The 21,331-nt window shown below is 37.9% G+C and overlaps 1 protein-coding gene across 1 annotated transcript in view; it reads right to left on the bottom strand.

Moving 5' to 3' along the window:
• The window catches only part of ZNF292 (zinc finger protein 292), a 55,287-nt gene that overhangs the window by 14,738 nt on the left and 19,218 nt on the right, over window positions 1-21,331 (bottom strand). The window contains exons 2-4 of the mRNA XM_075087230.1: window positions 10,656-10,810; window positions 10,043-10,121; window positions 8,553-8,688 (exon numbers count right to left, since the gene is read on the bottom strand). Coding sequence (XP_074943331.1) covers window positions 8,553-8,688; window positions 10,043-10,121; window positions 10,656-10,810 — 370 coding nt within the window. The remainder of the gene's footprint in view (window positions 1-8,552; window positions 8,689-10,042; window positions 10,122-10,655; window positions 10,811-21,331) is intronic.

Genomic DNA, 21,331 nt, shown 5'->3' with positions numbered 1-21,331 from the left:
GTGTACACTTGACTGTGTATAGTTTAAAACTCAAAGACACAGGAATGCCTGTGTTTTATTCAACTATATTCCGTAGACACGCTGCTACCAGAGTTAAACTCTTCTGTCTCTGCTAACAGCCCAACTCTAGGTGCTTCAGTGGAAGGTGCGAGAATCCTACAGAAAAGGGGAGCACAGGGTAATCTTCCTACTCTTACGTATACATCTCAGGTCTCATCCAGATCTTCAAGATCAAAATTACTTCAGCTTTGAAGCACGAGGTTTAGTACTACCTCCAAAATATTTATAGTTATTAAAACTAGACAGACAGAGACAAGCAATTTTGTTTAATTCTTTTGACACAAACCCCTCCCTTAGACAACTGTTTTCACAAGTTAGTCACATACTGCATGAAAAATCTTTTTGATTTTCAATTACCCACATCTTAATTTTATGACACATTCCCTCATCTTTTAAAAGCAGAATTCTCTACTGGTTTTTGTTTCCATTCTTTCCTGAAAAACAGCAGATTCATTATATTCTTTCAATGTTAGGGTATAATCTTTCTCTAAATGAGATTTTTTGATCAACCCTTCCTGAAACCTTCTGGGCATTTGCAGCACTCACTTTCTGACACATCTTGGTAGAAACATTCATTATATTCCTCATAATTTACTTGCTTTGAATTTCACTTGAATCATGTTTCCTGTTCACCTAATTTATATTTCCTTGACTGTCAAAGCTCTGTTTGGTCTTGATGAAATAATTAATTTCAGCATCTGCAAAATTAACTACCTCTCTAGTATTTGGAGTGTTAGTACACCAAACATGAGGTTTACTGAAAAGAAAAAAGATCATCCTGCTTTATTCTTTGCTTCCCCCCATCCTAGTTAGTTTTTGATTCATGACTGTCTCATTTTATCTCACAATTTCTCCTTCTTTTAGCCACTTATACAGGATATTACTAAAAGCCCATCTTGCAATCAAAATTAGGTCAACCGTTTTCTTTTTTGCTGTTTTAGTGCACAGAATTTTATGGCAGAAAATACTGCCTTTTGCAGAAATCAGGCCTGTTAGACCCCATCATTATCTTCCATGCATTTTCAGATTTATGGTTGAATTATCATTTCAATCAAGTTGTTAGTTATTTGTTCACGATCTTTGTACACTATTACAAATGATCAGCGATGGCTCACTGATGTGTAAGAACATTCAGCCAAATATGAGTTCGTTCTTTCTCTTTCCATGTCAACAAAGATATGACTAGATTTTTATTCATGTAGGAACAAAGGAAAACTGGAGTGCACTAACATACAAATGGCAGATGGTACCTATTTTTGTGTTTATTAGAGGACATTTGCCTTTTAAGCAGCAGAATAAATGTTCCTTTAATGTCATTACCAATGCCTTATAAAAAACGTTCATACTCTTGCCAACCCACAAATGACCCAGTGATTAATTATGTTCAATAGTGCTAGCCTTGCTCTTCCTCCTACCAGCTACCAGTAATCCTTTCACCCACAGAGCTTACCCCAGCTAGTCTGCCTGGAGTAACACTGGAACATTTTGCCTTATTTCTGTAACAAGATACAGGAAGACCTTAGACTTCAAGCTATATTGGTAACCCAAGACATTTCACTGTGGTTTATTATTATAATTACTGCATTCAATATTTCAGAGGCTGTGTTCTATCTGCTAGTCCTCAGTAATCCCCTTCCTTTAGTGTTTACTGCTTCAGACAGCCTACCCTGCATAAGCATCAGAACATTTTCTGTTATCTTGTCAACAAGATATACGAAGACCTCAGGGTTAAAGCTACATATTAGCTCTTACAGCTTTTTTTCTAATCCAAGTGATTATAATTATTACAGTTAACATTTGAAAGCTCATTCAAAACACAAGTTTTAATTACATTTATTTCGTAACTGAACTATGTACGACGTTGAGACAAAAAGCGGTGCCAAGGTTGCAGGAGCAAGTCTATGGTGGGGAAGTGTCTTAAGGATAAGATTTGGGTGTTGGGGTTTTTTTTGGTGTTTTTTTTTTTTTTAACATTTTATAAGCATATTTTATAGTGCAAGGTCGATTTCAGAGGTTATTGTAGACAAACTGTTAGTTTACCATAACAAATATAACTTCATTAAAAATGGTTTGAGGCACAAGTCAGTTAACCTCTATGCGCACAAAACCTGAAGTATTTGATGAGAATGATATAGTTCATCAATAGAATGATTCTTGGGAGAATTACTAAGTGTCATTTTTGTGCAATGCTCCACCATTCATTAAAATTAACAAACTTATCTTTGTGCAAGGCATGTGCAGAATTCATGTAAAATTACAGAACATGAGAGAAAAGAAGACAAGCAGGTGACATCTGACAGACGGTACTATGATCTACTAACTGGCAAATAAACTTGGAGATACCGAAATCTAGCCTTCTAGACAGTTTCCCTGTTATTCCCTTAAATCCCATAGCTGGCATCTCAGGTCATACTACCAAGTGATTCTATGTCAAGTCCACAAGAACTACTATGAACTTTTATTACAGGTAATGCTTATACCATACTCAAATTAAGAAAAAGAAAAGATAATCCATAGATTAGTAGCACACAAGAGCATGAATAAGCCACGAGCACAGTTCTGTAGTAGTAAGTTCTCTACAGTGGACAGTCCACATGTATGTCATGTTTTAGCTGACTGGAGGACTTGTAGAGCTCAAAGCATAGAATTTTTGCCTTACTGAAAGCTCTCATAAGCCTACTAAACTCTACCCTTCGCCAATTCTTGGGTAGGTATAGATTAATCTACCACAGACCTTTTTTTCTTCTCAGCCTTGCTTCTGGCTGAGGAAGATGAAGGCAGGAGGTGAATGTACATGTGGACTATCCATCTCAAAGAACTCCAGTTACTAGTGAGTAACCTCTTCAGTCATCTTCAAGTGTTAGTCCACATGTGCGTTCACACTGTGGGTGACTCTGAACTGTACTCAATACTTTCATATTTACCTGGAGCTGGGTTTCAGAATCCTTCATGCAAACAACATCTCAGCACAATTCTGCTGAATGCAACACCAATCCTGGATGCTTCTATGATGGCATATTGTCTGGTGAAAGGGTAAAAGAAGTTCCAGGTGGCTGCTTCAGATATACCCAGGATGCAAATACTACTTTTTTTCTCTCTTTTTTTTTTTTTAAAAAAAGTGACGCTGCTGGTATCATTTCACTTCTGGTGGCAGACGCTCTGATCACTGAGAATAGTTCCAAGCTGGCTGTTTAAATCTATCCTGCCTGTTATCCACCTTGATAACCTCTGAATAGCGATGGTTGTATCCTTGAACCTCTCTTCAGTGGGACATACTTCAGAAGTTTGCCTACCACATGTTTAAACTTCTTGACATCCAGGTTTAAAATCTCTAAGGATAACCAGAATCGGTTTTTAAAAAGCAGCAGCAGCAGCCTGGCTTTTTGGTGGGTTATCTCAGATCCTTTTCCTCTAGACAGTTCCTCCACCCACCCTCAGTGTCAGCTGAGGAAATACCAATGACAGCTTTGAAGGATTTCGCCATCACTACAAGAAAACAACAATCTTGAAGATGGAAAAATAGGTTCATGCTGAAGAACACAAGCCACACTGACAGAAACTGAAGGTGGAAGTGCAGTAGTAGAGTGTTTTGCCATTGCTTAGGCTACCACATAACCCAAACCATTTAGGCATACTTCAACTTTCAGTCTTTGGTACACCAAACAATAAGGCCAACCAGATTAGCCACACAACTTCAAGAAACATGAATTCAGATCATCTTCAATTCAAGATCAAATCAGTCCTGATTTCAAATTAAGCTATCTGGTAGCTCAGGAGGAGGCCAATAAGACAAAAGACCCACTATCAAGTGAAGAATTAAGACTATCTTATTAAGGTTTCCGTCCCTAACCAATTAATGAAGCAGGGAAACACTGAAAATTCCTCTCTCCAAACACAATTGCTTCTTATTCACCATATGTAATCTCAAGAAAAAAGTACCCATGCAGCTGAAACCTGAAGTAGTATCAGGTCCAGTCAACACACAAATGTAATGCAATGTCTAATAGCAATACAAAAACAGTTGCTGAGTGTTAAAGCAGGTGAACCATTTACTTTCAGACTAGTCAGTGATCACAGCTAATACTGCCATCTTGAATTTAATGATGTGGATAAGACTATTTTATTTTCACATCTAGGATATCTTTCCAAATTTCTTTCTTTCTTTGGTACTGAGACTAGTTGTTCCCACTATTTGAGGTTGACTGAAACTGCCTGAACAGTGCTTCACAGCAGAGAGTGTTACCAACGTGCTCATAAGGGATCTCTGAAATATTATTTGAGAGATTGGTACTTTGCTATCCTCACGACCTGATCGGATCATGTAACTTTGGATGATCTGTTATGGCTAAAGTGTCCATGGTACTACATAGCCAAAAGTAAAAGTTTGACAGACATTCTTTAAAGACACAGAGGACAGGTTTAGGTGGGAAAAGAGTAAAATTCACATAAACAAGCAAGTAGTTTCCAGCTCCTGAGCTCACTTTGAAGAGATAATACTATTGAGAAACCAGAATTTGAATCAAGAAGTTGCAGGCCTAGTCGCATAATTGTGGGTCCTCTTGGGTAAAGACATAGGCAAGGGACAGAAGCAAGAAATAACAAGATATGTGGAACTGGGGGAATGATCCCGACTTTTTGGCACCAAACTGCTCTGAGAGAGTGAAAGATTGCCTGGGCATTCTTCAAATTGACTATAGATTGATTCATGACAATACCAAACAGATTCAGGAAACTCAGTAGGAGTTTATCTCAGGAAATCCTTCAGATGGTGGCCATGAGTAGTGCTACCAACTCCAGATGTCCACTTAGTGGGCCCACAAATGACATCCAAAGACCCTGCTGACAATTCAGTTTCTGCAAATAAATTCTTTTTGGAGTCATCAGTCAATAATAAGAAAAAATTTATTCCTCAGCTCATTAGGAATCCAAATTCCCATTTCCAGGCTAGTCCTCCACATAAAACAGACTAGCACTGTGGCCAGAAGCACAGCTCCAAATGACAATGATGTTCCACTTGCAGAGGGAGAGAGATAAATTTTCTTCAGAAACAACTCAAATGGGGTATCAGGACTACAATAGTCCCCAAGAGGAGATTCTCTTGTTTGGTGACCTCTATTCCACAGAATCTGGTAACTTAAGAAAGGTTTCCCAACACTTGTGGTCAGAGATGGGCTAAAATTCCAGGGCAATGCCCATGTTTGCCACCCAAGCAGGAAACAAATCAAGTGGCTGGAAAAGGTTTCCAGTGTTAAAAGATTTTTATATGTTCACACACACACAAAAATCTGTATCTACTCTATGTATATAGTTCCTGCAGTACCGTTCAAGACAGCTTTTACTATTTTATAGTATGTATTTTATGAACAACTTGTAGTAATGCAGTGATACCCATCAGCATCAAAGCAACCAGTGACAGGCATGCTGTTCTTGTCAGCACTTTGAACAACTGGGTATCCATCATCTACTTGCTTTGAGCTCCTTAGTGCATGAATCCTTACAGACATACATTCATCAGAAAACTGAACTGTACCCAAGGCCGTCAGGAGTAAAGCAATTATTTAATGACATGGCACTCAGAGAACAGTCTCCCTAACATCTTAGGAAGTGAGTACTTCCTGCTCATATTTAGATGGAACTCATGCAACAGTCCATTCCCAAAGCTAGGAGAGCAAGCGAGTAGTCCAGTTCAGACAAGCTTGCATTTGCTTGGCTGTAATCAGAACAAGCCAGCTGCGCTGTGCGGTCAGAGAAAATGAACTTGTCCCTCACATTATGTCCTGAGTTTGTACAACTTGAAAACAGAAAAATTCAAAAGGATCTGACTCCGAGATGAAACAGGCACCTAGTTGTGCTTCCTACAGGAGATGCAAAAAGGCAAACCAACCTTCAGTAGTCAATAACAGAGGCCTTCAAGAAGAGATAATCACTGACCTAAAATTCAGCAGCTATCTGGTTACATCAAAGATTCTGAATAGGTTATAATTATCCTGAATAGGTCATAAGTGAGACTACCAAGACCGAAATAAAAGAAAATAAACATCAACAATCAATTGAAACTAATACAACCACAGAAACTTAAGAAGATGATATTAGGAAAAACATCTCCAGTCTCAACTAGTTGTTTCACCACCAACAGATAAATGTTTACACTAACCATTACTCAAAGGCTGAGTTGATCAAATCTGCCAAATTATAACATCCCAGTGTAACAAGAAGACTACTTAAATACTTGGGAACTTCTGAAATAGCAAATAGTAAAGGCTACATTAAGAACAAACCCAAAATCCTGTAAGCAAATTTTACAGATATTCCACAGACTGTTATACTGGAGTTACGGCTGAAGACTGCTGACAGACAGTTGTCCGCTGGAAGAGGTAAGCAGTAGCCAGCTTTCTGGGCAATGGAGTTTTGGTATTACTAAAATATCCCTCAAATTACTAAAATATCCTTCAAATTAGCAAGAAGATGACGCAAAGCAATGCAGTATTACAGAGGATGACAACAGCTAGAGAACAGTTTGTCAAGTGGGTTAACAAAAGTATTGATACATAGTATGACAATTTGCCACTAATACAAGTAGTAACTGTAAAAGAAGTCAGCCAGTTAAGTCCAAGGCTGAAGCATCTTTGAGTAAACAGCATTCAGGAGTAAACAGAATCCTGAAACATCCATTAAAAAATTCGCAGGAAGACTCTGATAAAACGAATAGTCATCAAAAACAGATTCATAATGGAGTTAGTAAAAAAACTCAAATATAAGGCAAGTAAAATATTAATTAAACCTCTCTCAAACTACCTTACTGTTAAGAGGACTAAAAAGGTGGTTAATACGAAGCTACTAAAAGAGTGCTCTGGGGGACTCTGAGAACTGCAAACCAATCCAAAAATCTGTATTAGAAGCATAATAAATTATTAAAAGAAGTGGCAAAATGTAAATCTTGTGGAAGAGTAAGCACAACTTTTGTAAAAAAACAATAAATCACATTATACATTTACTGGACTTATCTGAGGGAGTTGTGATAATATGAATAAAAGAGATCCAACTAATTTTCTAAAGCATTACAAGAAATCCCTCAAAACCCCTAAAGATACCCACCTATTTTGGTAATAAAAAGAAGATCCTTACACAGATAAATTATCAGTTAAAAGAAAAAAGGAAAAAAAAAGAAAACAAACTCTCAGTGGGTTCCCTGAGGATCTGTACCAGGAGGTCTGCTGTCCAGCATTTTTATAAATATTTGGAAAAGATGGGTAGAGAACAAGGCAACAAAGCATGCTGATAAAACCAGGGTAGTAAAAACATGCCAACAGTAAAAGAGTGAATAGGACTGCACTCCATGTGGCATAACAGACAAAATTAAAACATTGCTAAAAACCCCAAAGTGATTTTCATTGGAAAAAATGCAATCCTAACTGTACGTACAGAAAAACAGGCTGTGAATTAGGTGAAAATCCTGACACTGAAACAGGTACTACTCCTCAAGAGAGAAATCTGGACTAAACCAAACAGTTTTAAGAAAACATTGGTTCAATGCTCAATCGAGAAGCTAGTCTAATGTTAGGAAATATTACGAAACGAATGCAGAATGCAGCAGAAAATCAGTTCATCTATATGTTGACTGCTGAATAAACCTTTGGTCCCCCCATATGAGGAATGGAACAGTAAAGCTAAAAGACAGTATGGAACAGACACTACAGAAGAGAGATGGGATATGACAGCAGTCTAACGAATCAAGTCTTATAATGCGTTCATTAAAAGACATGAGAATAGTTTACTTTTTAATAAATACAGAATATCACAGGAAATAAGCACGCATCCAGCTAAAAGGAGACAAACAATAAAAGAAACTACTTGATGTGAGAACTGTGTAACTCTGCCACAGATACTTAGGTGTGACAGTTCATACAGATTGTAAAACCAATTAGGCAAAGTATAAAAAAACAGCTGAGACTTATTAACACAAGGATACTGGTTCTGAATTGCAAATCATTAACAACGGAAAGGACACATCAGGAAAATATCATTGTAAGCCTCTGTTGATCATATACTCTTCCCTATGCAAATGCTGTTAGCCATTCTCAGAACTCTGGTCTAAATGAATCTTTGCTAATGGCGCTCTTTGCATTTCATAACTGAGTAAATGCCATTCTCATTTAAAAAGTATTTTTTTTTCTTTTTCGTTTTATGTCAAATAACTTTTGTATACCAGTACTGAACTTACCGCATTGTAAAATCGCCTGTATGTGATCTCCCTTCACATAGCTAATAAAGAAAACAGCAAGAGATGTCCAGGTACGATCACGTTTTATACAAAATACCAACATTAAATTCTTTGTATATTGCTAGGAACATACTGTCTTAATAATTCAGAAAATGCCACAAGACAGCCTATAAACTATATTCAGTGAAAGACTTCCATACATCAGAATAATATTTCAATGTATTATAAAAATGAGGCATATTTTATCCCAATAATAATTTTAAAATTTTACCTTTATCTGGATCTAACTGTTCCTGGGAAAGAATACCACACAACACTGGATTCTTCCACACTCCCTTCTCTTGTGTAAGTGTCGTTAAAATGTGCAGTTCCCGGCTGCCATTTTCCATCAAGTTTTTATGAGCCACCTGAAACAAAACAAAATATTGTTAAAAAAGATATTACAAGTATGTGCCTTTTATACTCCTTTACATCTTATATCACAAAAAACCTCTTACCAGATAAAGAGTTAAAAGCATAAGAAAACAATCTTAATATTCATCCTATATAGGTTTTACTTCTACCTCTGTTCCCTAAGATTTAGGCTGAGAAACCAAAATGACTGAGTGCCCCAAACTCACCTTGATATTTCACATGGCTACTACTTAAATTTCTAAAACTAAATTTTGAAGTAGGCCTCCCTTTTAAAAATGGATGAGCAAATTCTCTGGTCCACACATTGGTCTGGCACCAGCTGCCTAAACTTACTCTTTTCAGACTCTTCAGCAGCCCGATTTTTATGCACTGGAGACACTGAAATATTTTTGTAAAGGCGACATACTTAAGCTGCAAGACCTCACTGCACGGTTCTATGCAAATATGATAAAGGCAGGGTGGAGTCTTAATAATCAATCAAAATAGCTTCTACTGCATTTAGATACTACGATAAATTCTGGAAGCAGACATATGCCTGGGAGCAAACTAAATACCTGCAAAAATCGGTGGCTTAAGTAGCAATGCACAACTAACACTGGTCCTTTAAAATATAAAACCAAAGGGCTCCTCTTTCTTCACTTTTCTTTTACTTTTCCACCTGCTCTGAAGGCTGTGAAACCTCCCGGCACCAAACACGCACCTTCAGAATTGATTTACATCAGGCAGCTGCTAGTCAAAATTCACTCTAAAAATCAGCCTTGCATCTTCCTATGTTATTTAGGCTGAGAATCCTGTGGTAACCATATCTGGTCTTTTTCACAAATATTCTTTCCTTCTCCCTAACCCCCACTTTTTTTTTTTTTAACTGTAGGCAGGACCCTCTACTACATATTTCTGATAAATACTGAGGAGCTGAACTTGTTTCAACATCCTCCTTTTAAAGCAGAGCTCTAATCAGCTAGTGCCCTGTGGGGTATCTAACAATCCTGCAGTATTGATATAGTTCTCATTCATAAGTCTCAAATGTACAACCATAAATAGTAAAGAATGACTTATATGTTATTTCATTTCTAACAGTGTTAACAGACAAGTATCTTTTAAGACGTGAGCTTTCTTTCAAGTTTCTGAAAACATTTTTTTTCCTCCACAGCTTCTACATGAACTATGACAGACACATTATATGACCGCGAGCAATTACTGCAGAGTACATAGCATTTCCAGCTGAAGGCCTTGATCTTTACCAGCCACCAGAAAACAAGTCTTCAGACATGCTATACACTTAATATCCCTAGGTTTCCAAACCCTTCTTAAAAGATATTAAGTCTTCATTTCATGACTCAAACTTACCTGTACAAAAGCCTGAAATTCTTCCCACTTATTTTCAGGTAAATCAAGAGGCAGACACAGTAGAAGTTCAATACAGCTTCTAGAAATCAAATGGGAACATTATTTCAGGCAAATTTTGGCCTTCAAAATATATAATCAACAATTCTTTATTCTAGTATCCAAATAGTTATTTCTTTGAAATGACAAATTCACAAACCAGTTTGCTTTCTTTGAATATATAAAGAAAAGTCGGTCACGGACATTCTTGCAGAAACTGTAAAAGCAAAGTCTCTAAAAGACACTGAGTTTTTTAAAAATTGGATTTATCCTTGAAGTCCAACCCTGTAACAGCCTGTATAAACTGATGCACTTTCAGACTGCACACAGATTGATAGTAGCAAAGTGCTTCAAGCCAGGGATGTTGGCTTGTACTAGGATCAGGAGTCCTCAAGACTGCCCCATTTCCAACAACCAAAGATACTCTCTCTCACATACAGCATTTACCATGAGTAAGGAAGGGGATTCCCAACCTATTCAGAATTTCTATAGATTGTGACCTGGATTAGGAAAGCATTTAGGCAGTAAAAAGTTAATACCATGCAGGTTGGTTTTAGTAACTGCAAAACATACTCACAGTGCTAAACGTTCAAGCACAAAGGCTACGTTTTCACACTCAGAGGTAAGATAAGGTCGTGCTTTAACATAACTTCGGATAGCCACTGTATACACCTCTAACAGGGGCAGAGGGTCTTCTGAGGTTTTCCACTTTTCTGCATATTCCAGCAAAGTCTGTTTAGGAAAAGGAAAAAAACAAACCCAAAATTGAGGAACAAATGTAAGTTTTTAGTTTCATATTCCTCACTAGTAGACTACCTTTCTTAATGGTTACAACTACCTCCTTAATATGAATTACATGTTCTCAAAGCATGCCTTTTTTTCCTTAAAATTTATTGTTTCATTACAACTGGAACTTAAACTCCATATACAATCATTCTCTGATCATATATATATATGTTATGAGTGACACTTCCCCCTATGTTATCACCATACGATTCATTTTACATTCATAGTTTCCAAATACAGAAGAAGCCTGAAGAGCGTATCTGGGAACACACGTAACTTTTTTTTTTTTCAGAAATTCATAATTAAAGGACTAAAAACTACTTTTTAGACATTCACTTCTACAGTTCAGCTTCTAAAGCAAGTAAATTTGAAAGTATTAACCTTTATTTTAACTTCTCTACTTTCAGGAACAGTTTTACATTTCCTCCCTCTTGCCACCTTGCCAATACAGGTATCTTCAGGATATTGCTTTTTAGATGGTCCTGAATGTATGATATGCAATGTCATATTTTCAAAATATTGTATCTTTCAAAAGAAAATATGAACTATGCATTTTAAATACACCATTTACACAACAAAAACTCATTAGTCAGAAAGTTGTTCTCCTATTTGCCCCATGAATACCTAGAAACAGTGATTTTGAAATAAAACTCGTGAGGATGACGGAATAACCACCACCACCCAAAGCAGAAAAGGCTTCTGTTCATTTCAGTTTGGGCCAGCGGACTCACATACACAAAGGTGGAATAGCTAGGAAGGTTCTCTACCAGCATCCAAACCATGTCCCCTTGGATCTCTGGTCTCAAGCCTGAGGCAGCTTAACGGACTGCAAACCAAACTGCTGCAGGTTTCAGCCTGCCATACTAAGATGATGAGTTCTGCTGTTTAGTTCTTTGGGTTATAACAGGCAGAAGCTCAGAGTAACAGATAGCAGTTTTGGTTGTCTGACACCCTGCTCAAAGGCATTAGAATAAGTTGTTCAAAGTAATGTCCAATGGAGCTGTGAATAACCCAAAGGACAGAGACCCCACAGTCTTTGCGGGCAACCTGTTTCTGTGTTTGACTGCCATTTATCGTGATTTCTGCTCCATCCCATTTCCCTCCCCCTCCCAGTACCTAGTACAGTACCTAGTACCACGGGTATTGAATAAAGGGGTTAATCTCCCTCAACCTGCTGGCCACACTCCTGCTAGCACAGCTGAGGGTGTAGCTGGTGCTCTGCTGCAAGGGCACACTGCTGGCTGTTCAGAAGGACAACTGGGCTGCTCTCCAGCCTCTACTGGTCCATGGGGCTACTCCCTCCCGCACAAAGGGCTCTGTGCTCACCTTAGCTGAACTACGTGTCAGCACATTCTCCCAGGCTGTTGAGGTCCCTCTCAACAGTCTCCCTGACCTCCCCTGTACTGACTGCTCCCATCAATTCGGTATCATCTGCAAATGTGCTGAGGATGCGCTGTCCCCTCATCCAGTTCACCAATAAAGAAGTTAGAGAGTACTTGCTCCAGTGTCAAGCCTTGACAGGATGTCGCAAGTAGCCATCTGCACATTGTACTACTAAGCACAAGCACAGTTCAGCCACCTTATTATATTGCCTGGATAAGCGGACTATTTAATGAATTTGTTTATAAGGATACTATGGGAGACAAGTCCAAGGCCTTGTTCACATCAGGCAGAAAAACATCTGTTGCTACCCCCTCATCTGAAGAACCAGCTATTTCATCACAGAAGGAAATCAGGTTTGTCAGTGTGAAAGCATTTTACATAGCTCATACTGTCAAGACCATTTAGCAAACATCACAGTTCCCCTTTTTATTAACATCAGCTGTTAATTTTGACAATATTGGTTCAGAGCCCTCTGAGCAATAAAATTTGGCTACAGAATCCACCACATACCTGAACTAAAAAGAAGAAAACGTGGTTCTCAACTCATTTTAACATGCAAATACTAAAATTTTGTTTAACTTTTAAATGCAAATGTAAAAATCTTAATGAACTTGTTACGTCTGGGATATAACGCGGCTCAAATTACAAAATCAGATTTTGACCAAGTTGTCTCTGGCTTTATAATGCATTAGAAAATAAGAAAAACGAACATTAATTCTTCAGGAAGGGCAAGTCAGTCACATTAAAAGACAAGACAAAACAAAACCAGGTTTATTCCTGTCTTCAGCTCTAAGTTTAGCGTAAGTTAAATTCAGCATTGCCCTATGTTAGATACCTGTACTGAGTTAGCCAGAGGTACCATTAAGAATGTACTTAAATTCTCATATTTGGCAGCATCCAAAATAAACCCTCTCAATAAAGAAACGTCAACTATATTAAACTGAATCAGAAAACTGTTTAATGTGGTTATTCACAGTCACAATACCTCTGCCAGGTTATAGCACAGACCAAAGGTATCCCAGTCAAGGACATAACAGGTAAGAAATACGCAGTTTTTGGCAAACTGTTGCATTAAAACCTGTTTTGGTTTTAAAGGCAGGTTTGATACACAGTCATCTTAAAAGTAGTTACATATTCTACCTTTCTGCTGCAGCAGCAGATGCTTCTGCAGCATCTAGTGCTCCCTACTGGAACCTTGAACCTGACTGGAATATTGTCTGTTTTACTGTAACACCCAATATGATGCCCTCCTAATGGCAGCAAAAAAGCACAAGTCATTCATGGCAGAGAAATCAACGAAGAGCAAAATACAGCAGAGGCATGAAAGAAGCAATAAAGGAGGACTGGATAAACAAGCTAACTATGTTAGCAAACATCTATTTCAGTACCATTTGGCAGTTTTGATCAATGCGCTAGAATAATCAGATCAGAACAAAGGAGTTGGCTTCAAAGAATCTTGAAAGAAACTCTAGTAAAAAGTCTCCCTCTGCCCGAATACTCACATAACCAGATGTACTATGATTTCAGTTATTGGTTTTTCATAGATGCCATGTTTAAAACGGCAAAGCTGAAGAAAAAACAGCATTTACATCTTTCACTCTTTGGGTCTTGAAGCAATATTTTGGGTGGAACAGGCAGTGATTCCTTCTCTTCATCCAGCCAATACAAGTATTCACATTAAAAGAACAAATGGGACAAGCTTCAGATTTACATGAATGCCATAGACTTGCAGAAGAAACCCCTTTCTACTTAACTTGATGTTGTTTCTTGCACAGCACATTGCACAGTATAGAACTATAGAAAATTTAAGATCAAAAGCATGCTTGTATAATCCTTTTTCCTTAAGGAATAAACTTTTCCTTCTTTTACGTGCTTGGGTGTGAATTTTTTTTGCAGTGGAGAAAACAACACACAACTGCTTTTATTAAAATAAATATTACCGCATAACCAACTTTACACTTGCTTTAAAATTCTCCCTGCAAAGGGGAGATGTGAAAACAAGTTGCTGGTAATATGAATGGAAGAGGGACAAGCATGGTAATAAAATATTTAACATAGCTTACTGTTCATATGGTTCTTCAAATATGCTGGGAAAATTCTGTATGTGAGCTCAGAATGCTACCTAGCTCAAACAGGGAGTCAGCTTTGTAATCGGAGTTAAAGCTAATGTTGTCATCACAAATTACCTTCCTTTCCTAGGCTGAAACAACATATTTCTCCTTTTAGATTAAGTATTTTTTAAAAAAACACCCCACGCACAAACAAGTGGTAGCTAACATATCAGACCAAGGCAGTAACAGGTTGCATAAACTGCCATTCAGTTTTACCCAGCTGATTGTCCAAACTTGCTAGAGCTGGCCTGGCCATCATAAATCTGCCACACAACTTCAGCCCGTAATATAAGTTTATATTTAAGAAGTTGATATACGAAGTCATGAATCCTGTGTAATACCTAAAACACTAGGTTTACCTGTTAAACGTTTGATCTAAAACTAATTTTGAATGTGTGGCCCACCTACCTTTACTAATGTCCTCTTCAGATATCTACAAAAAGATTAATGCAGGGTTTGACAAGTGAAGGATGTTTCAAAGTTGGCTACCAAGCCAGGAAAACATAACCTGAAAGTCTCAAAGTGTTGAGTTGAGCAGGTGAGGGAAGAAAAAAGCAAGTGAAGAAAAAGAAGGAAGTGGGGAGATGTAACTAAGCAATTGAACATCTGAGAAGTGTGACTTAAAAATTATGAAGGGGACAGTCACCACACATTGCAAAGACAGACAGCAACACCTAGAACCTAAAAAAGAACCAACTGTCTCTGTAGAAAGAGACCAATTAATAAAGCAAGCTATGACAAGTGACCATGGAGACCTATAACAACCAGATCAGAAGATCTCAAGTTTCATGGGGCAGGGAAGGAGAGACCTTATAGGTAGTCAGCACGCTAACAACCCTCTAGCTAGGCAGTATCACCACCTGGTCTGAACAAGAGAGGACACTGAAGATCACAGGCCCATTATGACTGAACCCAGCTGGAAGTCTCCCAGACAATTAAAAACTTTACAGAAATATGATGTAGTCGTCAATATCAGAAAATCAGATTGGGGAAGAACTACAAAAAGCACTTGCAGAACCTATGAAAGACCAACCAACACTACTCCACCACCATGCTCAGATTAATACGGATAAATTGAAGCAAGTAAAATTTAATTTTGAAAAGATGAAGTTTAGTAGCAGTTAACCAAAACCAAAATAGAAGTAGATACAATCAACACATTGGCAAATTCTCAGAATCCACCACTTAACAAAAAACATTTGGTACCTTGGTGAACTGTTACTACCAACGTTGTCCTTTAAAAGTGGCATGTACGGATGCAAATACACCATGTACATCAAGCAGAGAAGTTTGCACTGTAACATAGTGGCACTATTTTCAGCATTAAATAGTGCTATTTTTATCTCATATATACAGAACTGCCACTTCCAAGCCTTTACATGAACTATATTAAGCACTTACACCCGCCACGCCCTTCAAAAGTATTCATGAGTATGACAGATTTCCTTGTCTGGATGTCCCCAGACTATACAACATTGCCACTGTACAAAGAAAATCAAATTCATTCTGCTTTGCTTAATGAATCACTGTTGTGCTCTGCTTACAACCATAAAAAGAATTTTACCCCCAGCCCTGGGCCTCATTAAGTTATTTATCTCCCTAGTCAGAACATGCTTGTTAATCAAGCCAAGTACTGTATTCAGAGCACAGCAGCAAAGTTTTGCTCCTGTGTGAGACTGAAACAGGCATTTTACTTCAGCAGCAGCTTGCGCAGTCAAGAATGCTCAAAAAAACCAAAGAGAATAATTTCAATTTGTACAATAAAAAATCAGTAAGTATTATATCTGTGATTTAAACTGTGGAAAATACTTGGCCATAGGTAATATTCAAACAGCACATTTTATCTTTTTCACTCTTTATCAGAACACTTATATGAATGTTGTGGTAGCAATGCACCCACCAGAGGATGCTTTTCTACCTTCAAAAATTATACTGAGCAACCTTCTTTGCCAAAACTGGCCCTGCAATACCAAAGCTGTGTTAAAAATATGTTTCATACTAAAAGAAGGCGTTATTTACTGTTAACCAGAGTTTCACATGTACAGTCTACACCTACATGTTTCTTCAGCTCTTAAGACCAGATTGTTACCCCTTAGGTATCAGGATAAGGACAAGTTAACTTGAATACATTAGAGAGTACCTGGGACTGCAATTTCCATTCCCTGCTAAGCCCAAGGAACTAAGAGGCAGGGGAAGTGACAGGCAGTGGTCACACAGGTAAGCTGCAGCTCTGAAGTCACTCCACTACCTAGCAAAACCTCTATTTCACTGACTTTCCTCAAGCACATCCACATAAGGTATGAGTCCAAGCAACAAACACAATACAATCAAGTTATCTGAAGATGAGCCTTTAGCAGCTGCACACAAAAAGTGGCTGCAAGAATGTCCTCCATGCAGTCAACTTCCACAGCAGCAGAGGTAGCTAAGTGATGAATGACTGAGTTCCACACCAATAGCCAGGTTCAGAAGTAATAGTGCTTCTCAGTGAGATCACTCAGCCGCTTCATGTTCCCGTGGAGCGCATTCCCACAAAGGCAGGGCTCCCCTTCAGTTGGCACAACCCCACTACCCTCCAGTACCTGTGAATGAATGACTGATCGAGAAGAGCAGCTGTTTTCACAGGAACCATCAAAGGGTCTGGCTCAAGAAAACAGGGCAGGCTTTATTCAAAGGAGGCAAAAAAATGGCTACAATTCTGTTAGCACCAATAGAAATTTCAAAAGAAAGTGAAGGCTACAGTTAAGAAAGAGCATAACCTAAGAAAATCAGTGAAACAGGTCTTCCATATCAACCATACACAAGATATAAGAACCTTTTTCTTGGCTTAAGATTCTTCCCTGTGAAGAAGGCAGGTATGCTTTAATGACCAGAGCCATTCACAGCTTGTACGATTAGATGGATCATGAGCAAATGAAAATGAATTGGGGATCCTGAGTTTGGTATCGTCATATAGAGGAAGATGCAGAGAGATGCTGTACCTCCTAATGAGCCTGAGACCGCAACTACTTGAGTCAAATCAGGTTCCACTGACTACTCTGGACTGGTTTAGAGTTGGATGCTTAGGATTCAGGAGACTGAAGGTAAGAAGACATATACCATAACTTGATCCAGAACAAAGACATCCTAAAGACAAGATCAGGAGGAAAGAAGCTGAAATTGCTTAAACTCTGCTAAGTGCCTTGGAATGTCAACAACCCCACAATATGGACTGCAGTATGGTAGATTAACTCTATCACAGTAACGTGTTTAATACACTATGCCAGGAATAATGTGTAGCCATACTGGATCTGTATGGAGATTGGAAGGGATCATTCAGAATAGAAACATTTTGAACAGCAGGCTACCTGCAAACTGAAGGCAGTCAGCCACGAGACTCATACAAAGAGCACCTACATCAAACAGGTATTCAAGAACAGCTTATGTACAGTGTCACCAGGCAGCATGCTGCAACTATGAGTGTGCGGTCAAGGTCTGTTAGATTCCACCCCTGGGTAGAAAGCCCATCTACACATGGCTTGTTAGTGGATAATACCAAGAACTGAATATCAACAAAGATTGCTAGTAGTGATGATGGAGGATGTAGCAGTCTGAGCAAAGGAACTAAGGTGTTGCAGCAATGACTCTGGAACACTTTGTCTTGCCAAATCTCCTAGGAAAAACAAGACTAGGTGAAGTCTCCTTCACATACCCAAATACTCAACTGGATGGGGCACGGGCATAACCTCTATCAACACTTGAGGGATAAAGAGTTTCTCTGTCTTAAAAAAATATACATGTAATTCACACATGTGCAAATACATATACAAGCTATCATATTAAGACAAATTTCCTTTCAGTTACATTTTTCTTGCTTTGGGAGTATGATAATTTTGTTGTTCACAAAGCAAACTTTTTTTTTGTTACCTGAAAAAACAAACAGGACAAATAAGCTGCATAGCCGAAGGGTATAAGTAAATTTAATAAATTAACACTGTTTCAGAGAGAGCAGCCTTAAGTGGGCTATCTCTGAAGTACTTCTGTAGCAACTCAAAAAGATTTACTTGAGTCTATGGTTCCTCTGTGAGAAAACTACTACTTTTCTAAATTCCACATTATCAATTACTCTAAAAACCAGACAACCACATTGGCTAACATACATGGTGAACATTTTTGGCTAGCATACCATGTGAGTAAAGTTCAAAACTCAGCTTCATGGCATCTGAAAATGTTATACAGCAAAATGTGTAGTCTACAGTGTATAAGAAGTTTAAGTTCAGCAGCACTGGAATAAGCCAAACCAAATAGGGAATAATTTATATAATCTGAAAAAGGAGATGATTTGAGATATTTATTGATGGTGGGTATAGAAAGAATAAAGCATTTACAATAGCATGAGAGGATTTACGAGTTATAGCCTCTCTCATGGACTGCTATCAAATCTGGTATGTTCTGGAGTCATGCGACATAGTATGCATGGGAATTATCACACCATTACACAAATGCAAACAAAACATTGTGCTTCATATTAGAGTAGCTACACCAATGTTCCTTCTTTCTCAGATAAGACTGTTTTGTTTCCCCTCAGTGAGACAGAAAGCAAGGTAATTTAAATCCCAACAAAAAAAAAAAGAGGCAAGACACACTGCATTTATTTTGTGTAAACCCATAGACACCAACCGCAGAATATGATGGTTAACGCCGATACTCTTCAACAACAAACCCATCAAATCCATATATTATCTAAATAGCTAAGGTAAATAATATTACATAATTATAAAAATAGTTATCAAGGAGGGTGTGACACTCCAGGGTGTTCAGCAACACATTAAGTTTACATTGTCTTTATTCCCATCCAAACACAGTTAAGTACTGAGTATCAGTGAAGCACCTAAGCTAGGCTCACAACCTTTCACTTCAAACTGCCTGGAATCAAAACTCATCTGTAGTTTTTAAATTAAAAAAACCCTGACATTTTTCCACCCGTCAATGTGACCAGCTCCAGTTCAGTACAGGAATAGCTCTTCCAGGTTTAATAAGTACTAGCACCAACAAAGTTAAAGGACTTTTGATTATTTACATCACACTGCTGGTAACTGCACGAACGTAAGGTAGACATTAGTTTAAAATGTGAATATTTAGTATTCAACTTGTGATCTCATAACACTTCACACTTGAACAAAAAATTTTGCTTGATTCTCTAAATCAAAAGCCACCCAGACTTTTGGTATCCTGAAAAATTTCAAACGTAATGTAAAATCTATAATCATAGCACTTATATTTTATTATAAAACATTCTGTGATTTAAGAATTAGCAGATTGTGAAAATATTTATTTTCTTCCTGCTTGTATTTTCTTGAGGATCTAGACTTGAAATAAAGGCTTATGATTATGTAAAAAACATACTATCTCAGAAAGAGGAACTTATCAGAACACCGGTATCAGTTAGTAGAACAGAGCTAATTTTGTGCTGAAGATGACACCAACATCCTCCTGTGTATGCATGTGCACAAAAACTTATGCAAAGCCAGGTCCCAATACACTGATCCAGGCCAGAAAATTGACCGCGGCGCCTGATACACAGGTCTACAGCCCACAGAAGTCTTGGCTTTCATTTAAAAGAAAACCATTTCCAGATCTTAGATTTTATTTTTTTTTCCCCCTGATGTTAGCTGATAGGATGGTAGATATTCAACTCTTCAAGTGGCATACAACCTGCCCTTCCCCACAAAACACCATTTCTGATCAAGATCCTTGAGGCAGTACTGTGAATTCAGTGACTTCATTGCCCCTCTCCTGTTATGAGGTGTCCTGGCGATTTCAAAACAGAAAACCTGAGAAGTAGCTAGAAGGAACAGCACAGTACATAGATCATTTAAATCAGTAATTCTAGTTTCTTGCATAGGCAAACATTACAGTCTTTATTTCTTACAATCTCCAACACTCGGGGGGGAAAAAAAAACCCCAAACCTAAAACCACTGCCAGCTCCCAGAACAGACCAAGATACACAGGGCATAGGTGTCACTGACTCTCTGCCCTGTCTTTCTGTCTCCTCCCATTCAAGGGTATGGCAACATCTTCATTCTCTTATTGTTCCATATGCAACTCCATGGTGGAAAGAATAGCTTTACACAGATTTACACAAACCGAGAACAGCTTTTGCAATTTCTCTCTGCACTGCAAGTTTTTACTATGCTTTAAAGAAAAAGGACTGAAAGTAAAGTGAACATTATTTTATCCAGTACTTCCAGTAAGGAAAATGGCTTATACCACTCCTATTGGTACAGTAGTCCAAAATACTGAATTACACCTTCATCAATAAAAAAGTCTAAATTAAACTCCCATAAAGAGTGTAGTTAATATTTTTTTCAGCATTACTGGCACTACTGGCAGTTTAAAGAAGTTGTGATTATGTGCTTACTAGTAGCTTCACTTGTACTCTGCACAGCCATTTTCCTAATGTTTGTTCTTTATAATCTTTTAACATTTATGGAGTAAGGACTATTAGGACCTTGAGAAAATCCACGTCCAGGACTAATCCTTAATCAGCAAGAAACAAGCTTTATTTCGTATCAGCTCCCCAAACATGTTCACTGTGTAGACTGAAGTGCTTGTGCCAGCACAAAGCAAAGAAAGCAGAACTATTTATTTTCAGGAAAATGTTGTCTTAAGACTCAAACTACTGCATGAAATCAGTAGAACAACATGAGCAGGTTTATGTGACTTTTTTTCTTTGAACAACACTAATAGTAACTAACAAGTAGTAACTTTCACAATAATTGCCTTGCAGGACACTTGCACTGCTTCTGTGTTCCCTAATTTTATCTTCTATATGATAATACTTGTAAACCATGCAACACAGATCCATTTTGTTTAATGCACTTGTTTTGAAATGAGCAATTAGAATTTCCTCTAAAACAACATGAAAATTAAGAACTGGACACAGATGTTTCAGATACATTCAATTCATAATTTATGAACCAAATATGACTAATA

This window comes from Phalacrocorax aristotelis, chromosome 3 (genome assembly GCF_949628215.1).
Source record: "Phalacrocorax aristotelis chromosome 3, bGulAri2.1, whole genome shotgun sequence".
NCBI lineage: Eukaryota > Metazoa > Chordata > Aves > Suliformes > Phalacrocoracidae > Phalacrocorax > Phalacrocorax aristotelis.
The sequence above is the reverse complement of the archived record's forward strand: the minus strand, read 5'-3'. Positions and strand labels throughout refer to the sequence as shown.